The following is a 20,228-nucleotide window of genomic DNA, read 5'->3' as shown; positions in this document are numbered from 1 at the left end:
TCTGGTTATATACTATACTACAAGAATGAAAAATGCTCCAATTAAGTAAAGTCTGAAGTGATTCAACCTCAAAACAATTTTTGTTAAATGAGGTATATATGCTTCAAGAAGAGATTTCCAAGAAAGATGCCAAGATCTGAAAACACAGGAAGTCAACTTACAGTCATTTCTCACTTAATAAAAATTCTAAATAATCTAGCTGAAACCGAGTGCAGAAATGAAGGTGACAGTGCACACAATAGTGTCTGTGTGCACATGCACTGACCACAGGGTTTGAACTCATGGACTGAGCATTCTCCCTGAGCTATTTTGTTCAAAGATTAGCACTCTACCACTTGAGCCACAACTTCAATTTATATATGTGGGGGGGGGGTTAAGTGGAAAAGCAGGAAAAGCAGTTTTTTGGACTTTCCTGCCCAAGCAGGAGTTGAACCATAATCCTCAAATTTTAGCCTCCTGAAAAGCCCAGTTGTTATTTTTTTTAACTACAGTGATAATCCCCTATAGTTAAAGAATCATTTTTATTTTATTTATTTATAATAATATTTTTACTCTTCTAATAGAATCAGTTTGCCCTATCTTAATTTCATAAAAAGCCTGGTATATATAGTTCACAATAAAAAAATCACATAAGAAATGGAGGCATCTTTTTACTCTTGGTTCCTTGTCAGTGATGCATCTAACACATGGACTTTTAACTAACATTTAAGAAGGCACTCAACAAACACTTATTAAATAAATGATTAAAACTGTAACTAAAATACTGTACCTGTACATATCTGAGAATTTTCATCAGATTATCATATAATTCATATCTAAAAATAGATAAGTTATTGTAAGTTATGGAAAAATTACCTTTCAGGCATTCCCCCACTAATATTATTGTTACTGATATTTTGTTAAGAACTGATCAAAATACTTAGTCTAACCAACACCTGAAGTGTAGAAGTTCTCTATTACTAACCAAAGAAACTGTAAACTTGTCAATCAAATGAACAGAGTTGGCCTGAAAAAAACCCAATCTAAGAAAGTCTCCAAAGATAGGCATTGTTATAGCATTTGGGAAGGTAAGCTGAAGAAATAGAAAAACTTTCCTCCAAAAACATTTCTAGTCTCATTAAGCAAAAGTCATTTAAACAACTGAAGAAGTCTGAATTAAACGTAAACCGAAAAATGGTATCTACTAAGAATACACAAGGCATGTGAAAAATGTGTTGCAATAAAGGAAAAACACAGCCAATCTCCATTATTTAGAACTATGAGCAGTTCTGAGAGCAGAAAACCCTTGAAGAATGTTTCATTTAGGTATAGCCTATGAGCAATTTGCTCTGTATGAGGAACCGATACTGGCAACAAATAAGGAAGACCCTTGAGATGGATAAATTTCAGAAAGTTAATACTATTTAATAAGTAGGAAGAAATATGTTTCCCGATGGCCACATGGCACCTGAATTTCCACAACTTTACTTTTCATCTGTTATTCATTTTAAAATCAGTCATCATGGCAAGTTTCTGGGGCTAAGTGCAAGTCTTACTAAAAATACATTTTCTGTCAGACATGGTAGCTCATGCCTGTAATTCTAGCTACTCAGGAGGCTGAGATCTGAGGATTGTGGTTCAAAGCCAGCCCAAGCACTAAAGTCCATGAGACTCTTTTCTCCAATTAACCACCAGAAAGCCAGAAGTGGTGCTGTGGCTCAAGGGATAGGGTGGTAGCCTTGAGCTAAAGAGCAGAGGGACAGCACCCAGGCCCAGAGTTCAAACCTCCTAACCAACCAAATAAAAAAAAGAAGAGTATTATAGTTTTATACTATGGTATATCTCGTGTAGATTCATGCAGTTTTACAAATTTTCTTTATTATACTACTTCAAATAATCTAGTCATTTGGGCCGTGTCTATAATACCATCACTTGAGAAGCCATGGCAGAAGGATCATGAGTTTGAGGCCTACCTGGGTTATATCAGTGAATTCCAAAATTCAGGGTCTCGGGTATCTCATGTCTGAGGGGGTTGGGGGAGGGAAATGGGGACAAAAACATGAAAAGGGGCATCAATGTGTGTGAAGTAATGCTCTTTCTAGCTGGTGCATATAAATGTAAATCCACTATTACAATTTTAAAAATATGATAAAAAAGACTCTCAAGAAAAATACCTAATAATTCTTAACAATTTGTGTTTTTAAAGTGTCTTATCTGTGTTCAAGCAGAAAACAAATTATACACCACAGAGTTTATGAGTCTCATATAAATGACAATAGCCCTCAATCTTTTTTTATGCCTGTGTTCTACTCAATCTGACCAAGAGTGCAGCAAATGAAGAGGACCAAAGGCTTCTAACTTGTCACCAATGGCTATTTTTAGAACTCTTTACTTAAAAATGTGTGATTTCAATCTAGTAACTGAATAGTCAACTCAAAATCCATTATATAGGAAAAGTAATTATAGATAGTCATAGTTACTTGTAGTTTATAATTAGAGCTCAAGTGTTTAAACTTAAAGTTTCAAAGAAATGTCCTGCAAAGGATATAAAACTTAATATTCCCATTATAATTGCTAAATTATTGAAATTGATAAAAAAATCACAAAATAAATATGTTCATGTAATCCACAAAACAAGCTTAAATATTTTCAAAATATAGTGAATTTTCACCTTAAAATTGGGCTTAATGTTTAAAGATGCCTCCTGTATATAGGAAGCTCAAGTCTCTGGTAGGTATTCTGGGAATTTAAGGACTGTCAACACCTAGTAAACCATTAGTGAGAAACCCAAAATAAATATTAGTTAATATCATTCCCAAAACATTTCCCCCCTTTGTAAATACTAAAACTTAATATTAAATTATTGCCAAGTAAGTGAAAAGTCTAGGACAACATTCTCCTGTAATATATATTGGTCTTAAATGTATAAAAGTATTTATAAACATTAGTATAAATATTTTTAGAGAAGCAAACAACATTTATAATTATTCAGTACATGATTCTGTGAAGTGAGGTTTATAATGGAGTTAAAAAATATAAACAATTCCAGATTGACAGCAAATACACTAACTCCTTTAGGAGAATTGCAACTTTCATGAGAACCAAGGATTTGGGGTATGTGTACTTAGGGATCCTTTTGACTTTATGGTTATGCAAATAACAAATACTCACTACAAAATAAGTAAGTATAAGTAATCAAAAAAGAAAAAGAAAAAGGAAAGAAAATCACCTGCAACTATGTTATATAGGTAAATGTTTTTTCCTTCCAGATATATGGTAGGGATATAAAGTACAAATAACAAAAAAGTTCACATTAAATACAGCATCCTAGAAGCAGTATTTGCTTATGTTTGGAAGATAAATTACAAGAAGTAGAATTTCTAAGGTAAAAGTAACCTACATGGTTAACACTTCTAACATATATACTGCTAGTCTGTCTTCCCAAAAAACTGCATAAATATGTTCTCATCAGTTGCTTATTTTTCCCTACAAACTGAAAAACACTCTATTACTCAATTTTGGCAGCATATTACCTTTGCCAATTCTAGGAAGGCAGAAATGGAACATAACTTGAGAAATACAGGTTTGTACCACTCTAAGCTCTACATGCTTCCAGGACACCATGGAGACTTAAAAGAGCTGAAAAAAAAAATTCCTTAAGGGAATGGAAAATATTTATATAGTCCTGAACTTAAAGAGTATTAAAATATATCTGGATGCATTACCATATTTTCTTAACAGGCATAAATCACAGTTAAATTTCTACAGTGATATATTTAATCCAACTTCATAAGATGCCTTATAATCAAGAAAGGCATTACTATTTCATTGAGGAAATTTTTTAGTATAATTGGTACATACCACAATTTGCCACCGATTTCTTTTTTTTGCCTTTTTTTTTTTTTTTTCCATTCCTGAGGCTTAAACTCAGGGCCTAAGCACTGTCCTTGGGCTTTCCTCAAGGCTAGCACTCTACCACTTGAACACCACTTCCTACTTTTCTATGTATGTGATACCAAGGAACTAAACCCAGGTCTTCACGCACGCTAGGCAAGCACTCTACCGCTAGGCCAAACTCCTGGTCCCATTGCCATTGTTTTTGGGTTTTTTCTTTTTTGCCAGTCCTGGGCTTGAGCCTCCACTTCCAGCTTTTTTTCTATGTATGTGGTACCAAGGAATTGAACCCAGGTCTTCATGCAAGCTAAACAAGCACTCTACCCAGTAGGCTAAACTCCCATCCCCTGTTGCCACAGTGTTTTAAGGTAACTGATTTCCTTCTTCATTAGCAAACAAAAAGAATTTATATACTTTAAAGCATTGCACTTCAATTTGTACTAAAAGTATTTTAAAATAGGTTATCACCTGTGAAAACATACCTTTCCTTAAATATGACCACTATAATTGTGCCAAGTAAAGATACATAGTTCATTTTAAACTTGGAAAAGTAACTTTAGCCAAGTGCTAGAAGCTCAGGCCTGTAATCCTAGCTACTCAGGAGGCTAAGATCTATGGATTACAGTTCAAAGCCAAGGCAGAAAAATTGGTGAAACTCTTGTGTCCAAATAACCATTAGAACCAGAAGTGGAGATATGGCTCAAAGTAGGAGAAAATTAGCCTTGAGCATAAAAATCTCTGTGACAGCCCTCAGGCTCTGAGTTCAAGCCCTATAAAAGTGACTTCAGAAATACAAATTTAGGGGTGGGAGGGTAGCCCAGTGGTAGAGTGCTTGCCTAAGCATGCATGAAACCTTGGGTTTGATTCCTCAGTACCACATACACAGAAAAAGTGGAAGTGGTGCTGTGGCTCAAGTGGCAGAGTGCTAGCCTTGAGCAAAAAGTGTCCAAGGACAGTGCACCCAGGCCCTGAGTTCAAGCCCCAGAACTGAAGAAAAAAAAAAAAAAAAGAAAAAAAATTTAGAATTATAAGAATTATCACTTATTTTTCCTTGAAATATCCATGCTAAAAAAGATTTTGACACTTCATCTACTGCCTCTAAAAGTTTTGCAAATGGTACATTTCCAATTATGCAATACATAAAGAAAGATGACGGATATATGAGGTACAAAGTAAGAGGACATTATCATTAACAGCACTGCAGACTTAATGAAGTGTCTGGTCTAATCTCCTGTGTAATTTTACTAATGTATTTCATAAACAGAAATTAAGAAGTACCTTTTTTTAGTTGGTCATGGGGCTTGAACTCAGGATCTGGACTGTTTCTAAGGTTTTTCACTCAAGGTTAGCAGTCTACCACTTTGTGGCATCACTCCATTTCCAATTAATGTATGTTTTAAGTGTCTTCTAAAGGTTCATGCAGTAAAGGCTTGGTGTTATTAGGAAATGGTGGAGTCTTTCAGGTGGGGTGTCTTCAGATCACTTTTGTGTATGTATGCAAGGACACCCTTGCACAAACAGAGGGACCGTAGCTCCTCCCTCACCTCTCTTTACTTCCTAGCAGTGAGTGAGGTGAACATTTCTCTTCCACCACAGGCTCACAGTTCACATGCTGCTTCATCACAGGCTTAAAATAACAAACCCTATGGACCATAATCTCCAAACCTATGAGCTAAATAAAATAAGCCTTCTTTTAGGGGAGGAAAACAGACACAATACCTCTATACTTCTGATCATATAAAATTTTATATATATATATATGTATATATATATATATAATCAAAATGACTTCCAGGAAATGGAAAGAAGAGGGTTTTCTTCTCTTAAAAAAAAAAAAAAAAGCTTTAAGCTAGGAGTCTGGCCTTGGTAGTAGTGTGCTTGCCTAGGATGCACAAAGACCCGGGCTCAATTCCTTGGTATCACATACATAGAAAAAAGCCAGAAGTGGTACTGTGGTTCAAGTGGTAGAGCTCTAGCCTTGAGAAAACCCAAGGACAGTGCTCAGGCCCTGAGCCCAAACCCAGGACTGGCAAAAAAGAAAAATAATAATAATATAATAGGATGGGACTTTGGCCTACCAGTAGAGTGCTTGCCTAGCATAGGCGAAGACCCAGGTTCGATTCCTCAGTACCAGATGCACATTAAAAAAAAAAAAAGCCAGAAATGGTGCTGTGGCTCAAGTGGTAGAACTCTAGCCTTGGGAAAGTCCAAGGACAGTGCTCAGGCCTTGAGTTCAAGGCCCAGGACTGGCAAAAAATAATAATAATAATAAGCTTTAGATGGGCGCCAGTGACTCGCACCAGTAATTCAAGCTAATCCAGAGGCTGAGATCTGAGGATCATTGATCAAGGCCAGCCGGGCACTAAAGTCTGTGAGACTGTAATCTCCAATTAATCACTAGAAAAGATGCTGTTGCTCAAGGGGTAGGGCAGTAGCCTTGGGCTGAAGAGCTCAGGGACAGTGCCCAGGCCCAGAGTTCAAGCCCCACAACCAACCGAAAGAAAAAAAAGTCCTTACTGTAAATTGATTATCTTAAGTATAATCACAGTAACCAGAAAATTATCTAACATAATATCACTGCCCAAGTGACTAACAAATCATTATAACATCTAGAAAAGTAATTCTTAAATAGTTTGGGAAATCACAGATGATGAAGAATCTGATGTAAATTCTTTTTCCTAGAAACATACTTTCAGAGCTTTGCACAACATTCTACTCAATTTCCCAAGCTGATCTGGGTTAAGAACCCTACTATAGCAATAAAAACAGGATAATGGTTGGTTATCACAGTTATCAACTTGTTAAAGCAATCCATTGACAAACTATTTTAAGGGTTAGTTTTCCTTTGGTACTGACAAACATATTATTAGCTCATACATCAAGAAATGATAAGATGCTGGAAATAAAAATGTCATTCCAAGAAATAAGAATGGCCTATGGACACATGCAGAAATGCTCGACATATCTGGCCATAAAAGAAATGCAAATCAAAACAACTCTAAGATTCCACCTCTCTCTAGTTAGAATGGCCAGGATCAAGAAAACTAATAACAGATGCTGGAGGGGATGTGGGCAGGAGGGAACACTACTACACTGTTGGTGGGAGTGCAAACTCTTTCAACCACTATGGAAAGCAGTATGGCAGTTCCTCAAAAGAATAAACACAGAACTCCCCTATGACCCAGAAATTCCAGTACTTGGCATTTACCCATCGTCCAGAAACAAGGACAGACTAAATCCACTAGCACAATGATGTTTGCTATTTACTATAGCAAAGATATGGAACCAACCCAGATATACCTCAGTTGAGGGATGGATCAACAAGATGTGGTATTTATACACAATGGAATTCTATGCAGCTGTCAGAAAGAATGGCATCACCCTATTTGTAAGGAAATGGAAAGACTTAGAAAAAAACCATAGTAAGTGAAGTAAGCCAGACTCAAAGGATCACAGGCCCAATAGCCTCCCTCATTTGTCATAATCAGTAGGAACCTTGGGCTCTCCTAGCAGAGATTTACAATAGAACAAATCAATATAACATCTAGCTACATAAGGTATATAGTATGATGCTAAATGAAAGGACCTCTAGGATATAGAAACAAAAGCCATATAATGAGTGATTGTTGTCCTTAATATACTATGTTATCTCTCATCTCTTTTGCTGTCTTTCGTCTATCTCATATTGTTACAGTATTTCACCTTGTTATCTGATATACTGTATATATGGATATTTGGTTATTTGAAATCAGATAGGGAAGGGGGGAAAACAAGATGAGGGGTGGGGGTGGTGGGAGGGAAATGGGGACCAAGACATGAGAAAGGGTGTGGGGCATGTCACATCAGGGAAATGGAATGCTGTAAAAGGAGCAACTCCTGGCCCAGTGCTCATTCCCTGGTCTTGGGACCGCACCTGGCTGAGATGGTGCCTGCCACCTGGTTGGAAGGCGTGGCTGTGGCTTGTAAGGCCACCTCTGGGCTGGAACCCTTCTGACCTCTTGGACAGCACATGCATACTACTTCCTCAATGAGAGTACCACCCCCGACCCTGCCCACCTTTGTACTGATAGGCTCCTGCATCCTATATTAGCTGAATGGACTTCCTCAATAAACGAGTTCCTGCCTTGATGGATCTCCCTGACTCATCTGATTGTCCTCCGGGGAGGGAGGGCTGGGTGCAGCCAGCCCTCTCCTTTCTCGGCTCATTATGGTTCTCTCTATCCCTCCTGCGGGTCCGAAGGGACTGAGGACTAAAAACCCCCAACAAAAGGGTATCAATGTATGTGAAGTAATGTACCCTCCATCTGGTGAATATTAATGTAACCCTTCTATTAATTACAATTAAAAAAATATGAAAAAAATAAGAAAAAAATGTCATTACATAAGTTTACAGGGAGCTATCTGACTTAAAATACTAAAAAAATTTGAGAATGCTTTTTAATCACTAATACTATATACTTCTTAACTATCATTAACAATATATATACCACTTTTAATGAAAATACCATTGTATAAAATTAATTTTGTATGCTGGGTATGGTGGCGCATGCCTGTAATCCTAGCTACTCAGGAGGTGAGATATGAAGATCAAGGTTCAAAACCCACCCTGGCACAAAAGGACCTGAGACTCTTTTTCTTTTTTTTTTTTTGTAACACATAAAGGGGTTACAGTTATATTCACCAGGTAGTAGGTGCATCATTTCTCAAACACTGATACCCCTACTCATGTTTTTGTTCCCATTTTCCTCCCCCAACCCCCTCCCAATAAGAAAAAGAGAAGAGAAATAACATAATACATTAAGAACATCACTGATATAAAGCTATTGTTTCCATATCCTGGAGATCCTTTCATTTAGCCCTGTCATGTATGGCCTTATATATCTACGTTTTGTGCTACTGTAATCCTCTGCTAGGACAGTGCTAGGTGTGTACTAATTATTACAAATAAGGGAAAGCATTGAGCTTACGTTAAAAGGACCTGAAACTCTTATCTCCAAATAATCTCTAGAAAATGGGAAGTGCATTTGGCTCAAGGGTAGGGCGGTATCCTTCAGTTGGAGAGCTCAGGGACAATGCCCAGGCCCAGGCAGTAGCCTTGAGCTGAAGAGCTGAGGGAGAGTGCCCAAAGGGAGTTCAAGCACCAAACCCCACCCCCCCAAAAATTTAATATTGTAGCCAGTCACTGGTAGCTCACACATGCAATCCTAGCTACTCGGGAGGCTAAAATCTGAGGGTTGCAATTCAAAACCAAGAAAGTGAGACTCCAATTAATCTCCACTTAATCACCAAAACCAAAAAACAAACAACAACAACAACAAAAACCAGAAGTGTAGCTGTGGCTCAAGAGAACTAGCCTTGAGCAAAACTTCTCAGATAGTACTCAGGGGCCAATTTTAAGCCTAGGACCAACATAAAAATAGATAAATAACATAATGATATTGTAGTCTCTTTGTACAACTCTTAATAAAAATTTTTCAAAAACTTGTTTCATTTTGTTTTGATTAAGGAAGTATTCTATCACTGAGCTATATTCCTAGTCCTTCAAAATTCAAATGATAACCAGAATTGGGCAGCAATTACTAATTCCTTGATGTAGTCTTTTTTCAGTTCAAGGGGTTTGACTCCAAGACTCCCAAGAGGTATCATCAAATATTCACATTCTCTTATAAAATGGTATATTTACATATAACCTATATGTATCCTTGCATACATGTTTGGTTTTTGTTTTGTTTTTTCTTTTTGCCAGAACTGGAGGATTCACACTTGTTCTTTACACTTGCTATGCATACTTGATCAGCTGTTCCTCGACCACTTGAGCCACATGTCGGGGTCCTTCGTCCCCAGTCCCTCTTGAGGAGGGATGGGAAAAACACACCCCAACCAGTCCAAGCCACGAGAGAAGAGGGCCCACTGTCCTCCTGCACTCAGCCTTGCTTCTCCGGAGCACGAACAGAAACGCCACGCAGCTTCATCAAGGCAGAAATCTTCCTCTCTCTAAAACTCCCCTCCTTATATTGGGTGGGCAGGATAAAGAGGTCCACTTGTTTACCCCTACTACAGGTCTCAGCAGAAAGTTATTAGAATGGCGTTTGGTCCCCAACAGCCACATCTCTACTCTGGACTTTCGCTGATTAATTTGGATATGGAGTCTCTTAGATGGTTTTGCTCAGGCTAGCTTCAAACTTCCATCTTCCAGAAGGGCCATGAGTAGCTAGGATTATAGGCATGAGACACTGGTACTGTGCTTCTCAAATATACTTTTAAATTACCTCTAGATTACTTATAATACTAGTAAGTGCAAATGTCATATAAATAGTTGCCTTACAATATTATTTGAGGAGTAATGACATGGAAAAACATTCTGTATAGGTTCAGTACAAATGTAATTTTTTTATTCAAATCAACTGCAATTATTTCACATCAGCAGAGACTTGTATATAAATTTTTTCTCAATATTTTTGACCACATATACAGAGGATTCCAACCCTATTCTAATGACTTTCATATAATGCTTATACTTGCACATTTTAGATTCTTCTCCTTTTTATTCTCTCAAAAGTAAAATTCTGTCCCTTTCCCCACTTCTAAGGTTTGGTACATTTTGTTTATAATAACAAGGAGTAGAATAGGAAGACTATGTTGAAAACCTCTAATATTTTTGTGTTGTTTTAACTAAAGCTTTCAGCTTTCCACAGAATCAGTTACTTACTGTCCCTCATTCCTTGAAATGTGAATGTCCATTGTAGACAGGTAAGTTTCGCTTTTCAAATAAAGCAAACAACACAAAGATGAAAAGATAAGCTAGCAAAGGTCCAAATAAAAATATTTTGTTAAACATTTGTTTAACTGATTTAAGTATATGTACTTCAATCCTTAGACTGAAAGAATAAAGAATCTTAAAAGTATGTCCCTACTTTCAAAAATGTAATTCATGATTTAGACTAGAAAATAAAGGGAGCAGAAGCTAAACCATATTTTTAGTACTCATAAAATACATGATTTAAAATATCAAAATAAAATTAATTAGAAGATAAAATTTGTTAAATATTGTTATTACTAAGCCGGTTCTAAAGTCAGTGAGTTTTACAAAATAATTAACTTAATGGAAGATAGAAATTTACTGCCCTACTTTAACAAACACCTGCATATTCTGAAAAGCATGATGAATTTCAGTTATACTGTAACCCAATTCCTTTAATCTCTGTAATATCTTGCCCCATTTCTTTCTGCTGCCTCCAAAATTACAGTCAATATTTGGTGAACAATGTCAGTTTCAGTTATTTCTTTTCATTATATGTTATACATATATGTATGTGTTTATATATAAAGATACCCACATCTACATACCTGTTTGCTATTTTTCTTCTAACATAATAAGCTAATCATGCCTTTGTCTTGGTTTTGGAAGGAATTATATGGCAACATCTAGGCAATAACTTCACTAATTTAAAATAACTATAAGGTTGTACACTATTGTAGTACATTTGTAATCAACTTAAAGATAATGTGTTAAAAGTACAATTAGACATGTCATAACAGAAGAAAACCATAGTAATTACAAATAGTTCCACGCCTGCTGGGTTTTTAAATTGAAGTAAAAGACTATGAAAAATCGCCACCCAGTGACACAAAGAAAAACTGCGATTTGTTTTTGTGTAAAAGGAGTACTCTGGAGGATTATTCAACTTTATTAGTGAATGAACAAATAGCTATTACCCTAAGTAAATAGAAACTGGCTACATGGGAAAAAAAATGGTTTTGCACTAAGCTTTTTTTTTTTTTTTTTACCAGTCCTGGGCTTAAGCTCAGGGCCAGAGGACTGCCCTTGGATTTTTCTCAAGGCTAAAACTCTACCACTTGAGCCTCGGCACCACTTCTGGCTTTTCCTAAGTATGTGGTACCAAGGAATTGAACCCGGGTCTTCGTGCATGCTAAGCAAGCACTCTACCACTAGGCCAAACACCCAGCCCTGCACTAAGCTTTTTAAACTTTTTTTTAAAGCTTTTTTAAGCTTTTTCTTTTTTATTCTTCAGCACATTACCCATTTTACAGAGGGAAAAAATTGGTAAATGAGTAAATATACACTATATTATTATGAATAGAAATCCCTGGGTTGGATCTTGAATTTCAAGTGATATATTGGATATTGGCTTTATCAATTCAAATGCCACTTTTAATAACTGTGATCTAAAACTTCAAGCAAGAACACTGTTAAACATAAACAATGTGGGCTGGGACCATGGCCTGGTAGTAGAGTACTTGCCTAGCATGCCTGAAGCCCTGGTTCCAGTCCTTGGTATCACATACACATACACAGAAAAAGCTGGAAGTGGTGCTGTGGCCCAAGTGGTAGAGTGCTGGCCTTGTAAAAAGCCTGCTCAGGCCCTGAGTCCAAGACCCATTACTGGCAAAAAAAAAAAAAAAAAAAAAAAGGAACACTGGCTTCAGGATATTCTCAAGTAAAAAATAAATAAATCGGGCTGGAAGTTTGGCCTAGTGGTAGAGTGCTTGCCTAGCATGCACGAAGACCCAAGTTTGATTCCTCAGTACTACATACATAGAAAAAAGCCGAAAATGGTGCTGAGGCTCAAGTGGTAGAGCTCTAACCTTGAGAAAATCCAAGGACAATGCTCAGGCCCTGAGCTCAAGCCCAGGATTGTCAAAATAAATAAATAAATAAATCATTTATAGCTTTAACAACATAATCTACTATAACTTTTTTAGAGATGGGTTACAAAAGTCACAGAAGGAGATAATATAACAATGTAGTAGAGTCCATATTCACAAGATACAAATATAATAGTATTATAATGAAATAAATAGCATTATATTTTTAAGTATTTAGCTTTGTCAACAAGGAGTCAACAGATAAGCATGCAAAATGAATTATATTTTTCCCTGTAATGTACTCATTGTACATGAAACCTAAAAATTAATATACCAATCAAAATACATGAGTAAAATGAGTACAAATATGGCATTATATCAGTTTAAAAACCATTTCATATGTAGTGTTTAAAGCTTACTTATTTTCCAAAATACTTTCGTGTAATATGTTCAGTGACTCTAAAGTAGATAGTAAATATATATTGGTATAGAACCATAAGAAAAAAGAGCAGCAAAACAAAATGACTTGTTAAAACAGATAACTATATTCCTAATGATGTATTAGAATCTCCATCAGTTAATTCAATTAAGCCATTAACTATTAAAGGGGGTTTTTTAAATAAAGAATCTACATCATCTATTCACAACTTCAAGGAGATTATAGGATTTTTCTGAGATATTTAAAAATATTTTGGAGGGGGTTCCTGAAGCATGGCCTGGTAATAAATTGCTTGCCTAGCATCCCTGAGGCCCTGGGTTTGATTGCTCAGTACCATATGCACAGAAAAAGCTGGAAGTGGTGCTATGGCTCAAACGGTAGAGTGCCAGCCTTGAGAACGTCCAGGGCCCTGAGTTCAAGCCCCAGGACTGGTAAATATATATATATATATATATATATATATATATATATATATATCTGAAGAAAGGAGAAGGAACAGGTGACAAAAGAGAAATGTATGCATTTTCTGAATTGTGAAATAGTAATCCCTCTGTATATCACCTTAAAAATAATGAAGTTATATTCAAAAAATACTTAGAAGTTATTTAAAATAATAGAAAGTTTAAGGTGGGCCTGGGAGTATGGCTCAAGGGCTAAAATATCTGCCCAGCAGCAAGGACAAAGGCCTTGAGCTCAAATTGCAGTAACATACATACATATATACACACCTATTAAATATATGCATATGTGGCTATCAAATATATATAATACATATATATATACAGCTATATATGTATAGATGCACATATATACGTATATATATACAGCTATTAAACCTGACCATATGACTTACGAAACAAAAACAACCCCCTACGTTAGACAGCTTAGTGGTCAAAAAGATAAACAGTCTCTAAAATTAGTTGCTTGCTTAGACTAATTCCAAATCTGCATTATGCTAAATAGAGGAGCCTACAGACGCTTAAGTCCTCTTATCTTCTATAAAGGAAGTGCCACCTCATTTGCAGATTGTTATGTTTTACATAAATTAGTTCATTTAATATGTGCAATAATCCCATAGAATAGAGAGTCAAGAGAGGCTCATTTTCTAGATAAGTTAAAGCTAAATGATATGTAGGGAAATACGCTTCTCACAGAAACTTGTGGAGCCAGAATGCCAACTCAAGGCATCTAACTTCAGTGTTAGAACTTTATATTTCAGGGGCATCGAAGAGTCCTGAGGAAGGGGGACAATATGAGAGAAAGACGACAAGAAATAGGAATCTGCATCTGGTGCTGACTAGTAGCATGAAAAATTCAAACTATAACAAGTCCACAGAATATCTGGTACACAATGACTTTTTGTAGAAAATGGTGAAGTGATAAGCATTGCATCTGAAGAGAAATAGAGCTAAAGAGAGACATGCATGAACAGGCATAGAAACTGAAAAACAAGGGTCCCCCGGCTGACACCTGTTTGAAGCATGTGGATAAAGAGCAGCACTAGTTCCATTACCAATCAGATTGTTATTTTGGAATGACAGTAGAAGTGATTCCTTACTATTAAGTGTCAGATTGCTAAACCTATGGTGATGGGCACAATTTCAAACCTGGTCAGTCCAAAATGGTAGTTTGAAAACTCCCAAAACAGCACATTAGGACAGGAGTTTGGCCTAGTTCGATTTCTTGGTACCACATAACACAGAAAAAGTTGAAAGTGGTGTTGTGGCTCAAGTGGTAGAGCTAGCCTGAAGAAGGCCCAAGGACAGTGCTCAAGCCCTGAGTTCAAGTTCCAGGACTGGTGCAAAAAAAAAAACAAAAAACAAAAAACCAAACCACTATGTTAACCTTCGAAAAGGATATACTATCAGAACTCAGATATATTAGATAGAGCAGCTGGTAGTGAGAATATATTAGAATAATCAAGTCTTAGAAATTTCTTCTTAGAATAGAAGCTGTGGAAATAACTCCTGAAGCTCAGTTAAGATCTATTTTTCAAATTACAGTTTTTCTTGGTACAGGAGAAAAGGTCATCAGCAGATAATGTTACATGCTAAGGCACAATGTCCTAGAATCTGGGTCTACACTTTAAGACAGAAAATAGAATAATATCTGGTCAAGAATACAATAGTAATACAAATTGGAGAACTTAGAAAAATCATTATAAGGAACCATTGTGCCTATGGCTAAAACTTGTCTCTGAAATTCTCCAAAGTGGCAGAACAGAGGTAAAAGTAAAATAAATACATATATATGCACATGCGTGCGCGCGCGCGCGCACACACACACACACACACACACACACACACACACACACACACACAAATACAGATCTTTTTCTTGTATAACAAAAAATTTGAGGTCTAGCATCAGGAACTGTGTGTGCTCTCCATGATGTCAGTTCACCCCACTCATGTTTTTTAAACGAATACATGGCAAAGAATAACATTAATTTTTAATCATGTAACAACAGAACAAAGCTCTCTACATAAGTCTTTTTTTTTCCAGTTCTGGGGCTTGAATTCAGGTCCTAAGCACTGTCCTTGGACTTTTTCCTCAAGGCTTGAGCTCTACCACTTGAACCACAACACCACTTCCGGTTTTTTCTGTGTATCTTGTACTAAGGAATTGAACCTGGGTCTTTGTGCATGCTAAGCAAAACACTCTAAAACTAGGTCAAACTCCCAGCCCTTCTGCATGTCTTAATTGCACAGAGATATTAAAATGAGGAATATAGAATAGAAATTGGAAAACTAGACATTGTTGGAACAAATTTCTAAACTTCTAAAGAAAGAGGCACTCAGAGGCTCAGATCATAGCATTGCAGTTGGAGCCAGTTAGGCAGGAAAGTCTATGAGACTCTTATCTCCAATTAACTACCAAAAAGCCAGAAGTAGGGCTATAGCTCAAGTAGTAGAGCACTGGTTTTGAACAAAAAAGCTCAATGAGAGTACCCAGGCCCTGAAGCCCCAGGACCAATACACCAATACATCCTGTCCAACACTCACACACTGGGGGGGGGGGGGGGGAAGGAGAGGGGGGAGAGGGAAAGAGAGGGAGAGGGGGAGGGGGAGGAGGAGGGAGGGAAGAGGGGGGGGAGGGAGAGAGGGAGAGAAGCAGAGAGAGACAGAGAGAGAAAAAGAATCTTTTTCTGATAGGCTAATCAGGAGATGGAAGGAAGGCAATATTGGTAGCTTCTAAGGAACTAACACTGGGGTTGACAGAATCAGTTCTGACTTGAAAAGTAGAAGCAAATTTCTGAAATAGTGAGAAGATTTAAATAAGCAGTCATACTCATCATATCTCACTTTATTCCATTCAGAATAGCATCCAGAAAAACTATCATTTCTGCTCTAAGATAACAACACTCAAAGACTACAATAGCTGACTATCCTAGCCACTGCCCTGCCTATACCAAATGAGACAGAATCAAAATTATACACTGGATTACCAGAACATGGCTGTGAAATACTCTATGATAAAGTTGTGAAAAAAAAACTTTTCTAGTCTTCCAGAGTATAATCAAGAAATGGAAGAGAGCCAGATAAACCTATTTGTTCTCTTTTAAGAGTCTAGCTCTACAGAGAAGAGCTGAGGAGTAGGAGACCCACCCAAACCTATTTCTACTGAACCTGTAGCAGTCAGAGGAAGAAGGTGAGCCCTATCTGTGAGAGGGATGGCAGTATGACAGGACCAAAATCAGGAACACTATTAAGGCTGAAAGAGTCACCCCCAAATTCTCAAGGCATATACAGTATTGGCTGATGCCAGCAGACCCTAGTCTGAATAGGCCAAGATAAAGGAAGTCAGAGATAAGAAATCAGTAGATAAGAAATCACCTGTAGTCAGGTGTCAGCAGCTCAGGCTTCCAGTCCTACCTACTCAGAAGTCTGAGATCCAGGGGATGACAGTTCAAAACCAGCCCATACAGAACAGAAAAGAGTGGGAGATTTCATCTCTAACCAGCAATATGGCCAACCTACAGGCATAAGTGAAGTAGCAGAGTGGCACTTATAAGCAAGAAAGGAGAGACAGAGGGAGAGGGAGGGAGGGAGGGAGGGAGGGAGAGAGAGAGAGGGAGAGAGAGAGAGAGAGAGAGAGAGAGAGAGAGAGAGAGAGAGAGAGAGAGAGAGAGAGAGAGAGAACACACACAAGGCCCTGGGTTCCGGTTCCAGAATTGGCACAAAAAAGAAAGAAATCAATACCTGAAAGAGGAGACCCAGACAAACATCGTAGGGAGTGACCACCACATGAGTTAATGCAAATCGTCTCAGAGAAGTCAGAATCTGGTGGGAGAAGGCCAAGAGTAGATAAGAATGAGTATAAGAAAGCAATTCTGTGTTTTGGTTACTAAGACACCCTCTCAGGAGATGGCATCTGGAAAGAACAAACCAAGGTAGAAAATTCCTCTTTTAGGGGAAAGATATAGTAACATGAAGGAAAACTTTTCAGAATTCCCCTTAGGAATAGCATACTGTGTTTTGATTGAAAGAAAAAACTTGAAAGCTATAAAAAATGTTTAATTAAATTAAAAATCTTTAAAAGCTTTAATTTTATAATGAAAAATAAAATAAATCCTAACAAAGCATTTATGAGAAACTAACCATTTCATATTCACAAAACTATTTCTTTCAGCAAATATTTATTTGTGACCTAATTTAATTTTAGATGCTAATTTACAAAGGCACGGTGATATTATTAAGAAGAGAATTTTTTTTCATATATTCTTTATTGTAATTAATAGAAGGGTTACATTATAGTCACCAGATAGAAGGTGTATTACTTCACATATATTGATACCCTGAGAAAATATTTTTTAAGGACTGTTTGAGACTTTTAGTTTTCCATAGGCAAAAAGGGGGTAATTTTACAAAAACAAATAGAACTGTACAACCAAAACAAACTGTAACAATCCAGACCTGGTAACAATAATTCATGATCTTTATTTCTAGAGTTTGTTCTTAAGAAATACACACACACACACACACACACACACACACACACACACACGGCTAGGAGTTTGACCTAGTGGTAGAATGCTTGCCTAGCAGACACAAAGACCAGGGTTTGATGACTCAGTACCACATAAATAGAAAAAGCCAGAAGTGGTGCTGTGGTTCAAAACCAGTGCTCTATTACTTGTGCCATAGCCCCACTTCTGGTTTTTTGGTAGTTAATTGGATATAAGAATCTCATAGACTGTGCAGTCTACAGTCCTCCGCTCTACCAACTGAGCTATCGAAGGGTGCTTGCACCTTCTATCTGGCAAATATCATATAACCCTTTCATTAATTACAATAAAAAATATATTAAAAAAAAAAAAAGAATCTCATAGACTTTCCTGCCCTAGCTGGCTCGAACTGCAAAACTCAGATCTGAGCCTTTGATTGCCTCAGTGACATCAGTAAGAAATTAAAGTCAGTCATAAAATTACCAAGTAATTTTTTTGGGGGGTCAGTCATAGGGCCTAGGCAATGTCCCTAAGCTCTTCAGCTCAAGTGTAATGCTCTACCACTTTGAGCCACAATACCACCTTCAGTTTTCTGGTGGTTAATTAAGGATGAGAGTTTCAAGGATTTTCTTGCCCAGCCTGGCTTTGAACCTCATTTCTCTGATTTCAACCTCCCGAGTAGTTAGAATTACAGGCGTGAATCACAGGCACCCAGGTCTAAGTAATTTTTGAAGGAAACAATGCATGCAGTTCTGATCTTACTAAAGAAAACTCACCTAAAAGGATGAATCCATCTGCTTCTGTCTCTGCTACTGTGGGCTTCTTAGGCTCAGGTCGCTTTCGGAAGAAGTGAAACATTCCGGCTTCCGCTGCTATCTGAAACAGAAACACAAACTTTAAAAGTCTTACCCTTCTTAACTACTCTTAGGAATTGTACTGATAAGACCATGAGCTTCCTAAAAACATCCTAAGACAAAGCTAGAAATTAAGGTACATGTACTAGAAATTAAGGTACCTGCACTTATTGTTTAAAATCCTCCATACCTTGAAGCCTATAATGAAATCTTTCAATTTCAGAAGCTTCAGAAAATAAGTCAAGAATTCACTTCATAGAAAAGAAAAATCAATAAATAACACTAGAATCTGGAAGGGTCTCACTCACTAAATATAAAGCAAACATTAGTTAGAGGAAAGGGAAATAAAAGGAAGAAAACATCTGCCCAAGCTTTTTGCCAGGTCATAAACCAAAGAAACTATAAAGAGGGGGGAAGGGAAAGCCCCACCTATTACAACCAAAAGTATCATTGGACATTGCCAAGTGTCCTCTAGCAAACAAACTGGCCCTCAGCTGGGTGCTGGTGGCTCACATCCATAATCCTAGCTACTCAGGAGGCTGAGATCTGAGGATCATGGTTCAAGGCCAGCCTAGGCACAAAAATCTGTGAGACTCTTATTTCCAATTAACCTCTAGAAAACTGGAAGTGGCACTATGTATCAAGGGGTAGGGAGGTAGCCTTGAGCTGAAGAGCTCAGGGACAACACCCAGGCCCAGGGTCCAAGCCCCACGACCGACAAAGAAAAAAAAAAAAACTTTGATAAGTCTACCTGCAAAAAACAAAATATTTTAGTATAGTCATTTTAATACTTAAGTTGTTATCAGAACAATACTAACTACTCCAACAATGCAACTGTAAAATTAAGTAAAAATTTGGGGGGGTACATACAAATCAAACAAAAACATAAAACAATTATCTTCAGTGTGAGATAAACACATCTCAGTAATGTGTTAAGGGAGAGTAGTCATTTAAATGATATGAAGTCATACTTCTTTACAACTATAGTACAAAGGAATCTAGAATAAATCAAGGAAAACATTGTTTAGTGTTGGAGTTTTCTCTATTTTCTCACTATATTCTGTTTCCCTCTCTCTTTCCTTCTTTTCTTTTTTCCTTTTGGTACTGCATCTTGGGGTTGAACCCAGGGTCTTGTACTTTCATTTTACTTTTTTGCTCAAGGACTTTCTACTTGAGCCACTGCTCCACTTCTAGCTCTTTGGTAATTAAGTGAAGATAAAAGAGTCTCAAGGACTATGCCCAGAATGGTTTCCAAACAAGATGGTCAGGTCTCAGCCTCTTGATTGCTGGCATAGAATTACAGGCATGGGCCATTGGTATTTGGCTCTTTGCTTATTTTATCCTTTACTACAAAAGAGGCACCATCTTATTCAACTTCTCAAAGGACTCACTTTTCAAATTGCCCTCTAAAAAACTCCAATACAGGGGCTGGAAGAATAGTCTAATGGTAAGAGTGCTTGCCTACCATGCACAAAGCCTGGGTTGGATTCACCAGTACCACATACAC

At 37.2% G+C, this 20,228-nt stretch overlaps 1 protein-coding gene across 4 annotated transcripts in view; it reads right to left on the bottom strand.

The window, feature by feature from the left end:
- The window catches only part of Umad1 (UBAP1-MVB12-associated (UMA) domain containing 1), a 181,502-nt gene that overhangs the window by 152,998 nt on the left and 8,276 nt on the right, over positions 1-20,228 (bottom strand). For 3 of the 4 annotated variants that reach the window (XM_090333159.1, XM_090333160.1, XM_090333158.1), the window contains exons 2-3: positions 18,644-18,743; positions 17,122-17,202 (exon numbers count right to left, since the gene is read on the bottom strand). In XM_090333159.1, the coding sequence (XP_090189285.1) occupies positions 17,122-17,202; positions 18,644-18,725 (163 nt within the window). In that variant the 5' untranslated portion in view covers positions 18,726-18,743. The remainder of the gene's footprint in view (positions 1-17,121; positions 17,203-18,643; positions 18,744-20,228) is intronic. The other variant, XM_090333161.1, reaches the window with a different exon arrangement.

Source organism: Megascapheus bottae, chromosome 5 (genome assembly GCF_031878675.1).
Source record: "Megascapheus bottae isolate mThoBot1 chromosome 5, mThoBot2.hap1, whole genome shotgun sequence".
Classification (NCBI taxonomy): Eukaryota; Metazoa; Chordata; class Mammalia; order Rodentia; family Geomyidae; genus Megascapheus; species Megascapheus bottae.
This window is presented reverse-complemented; position numbering and strand designations above follow the sequence as displayed.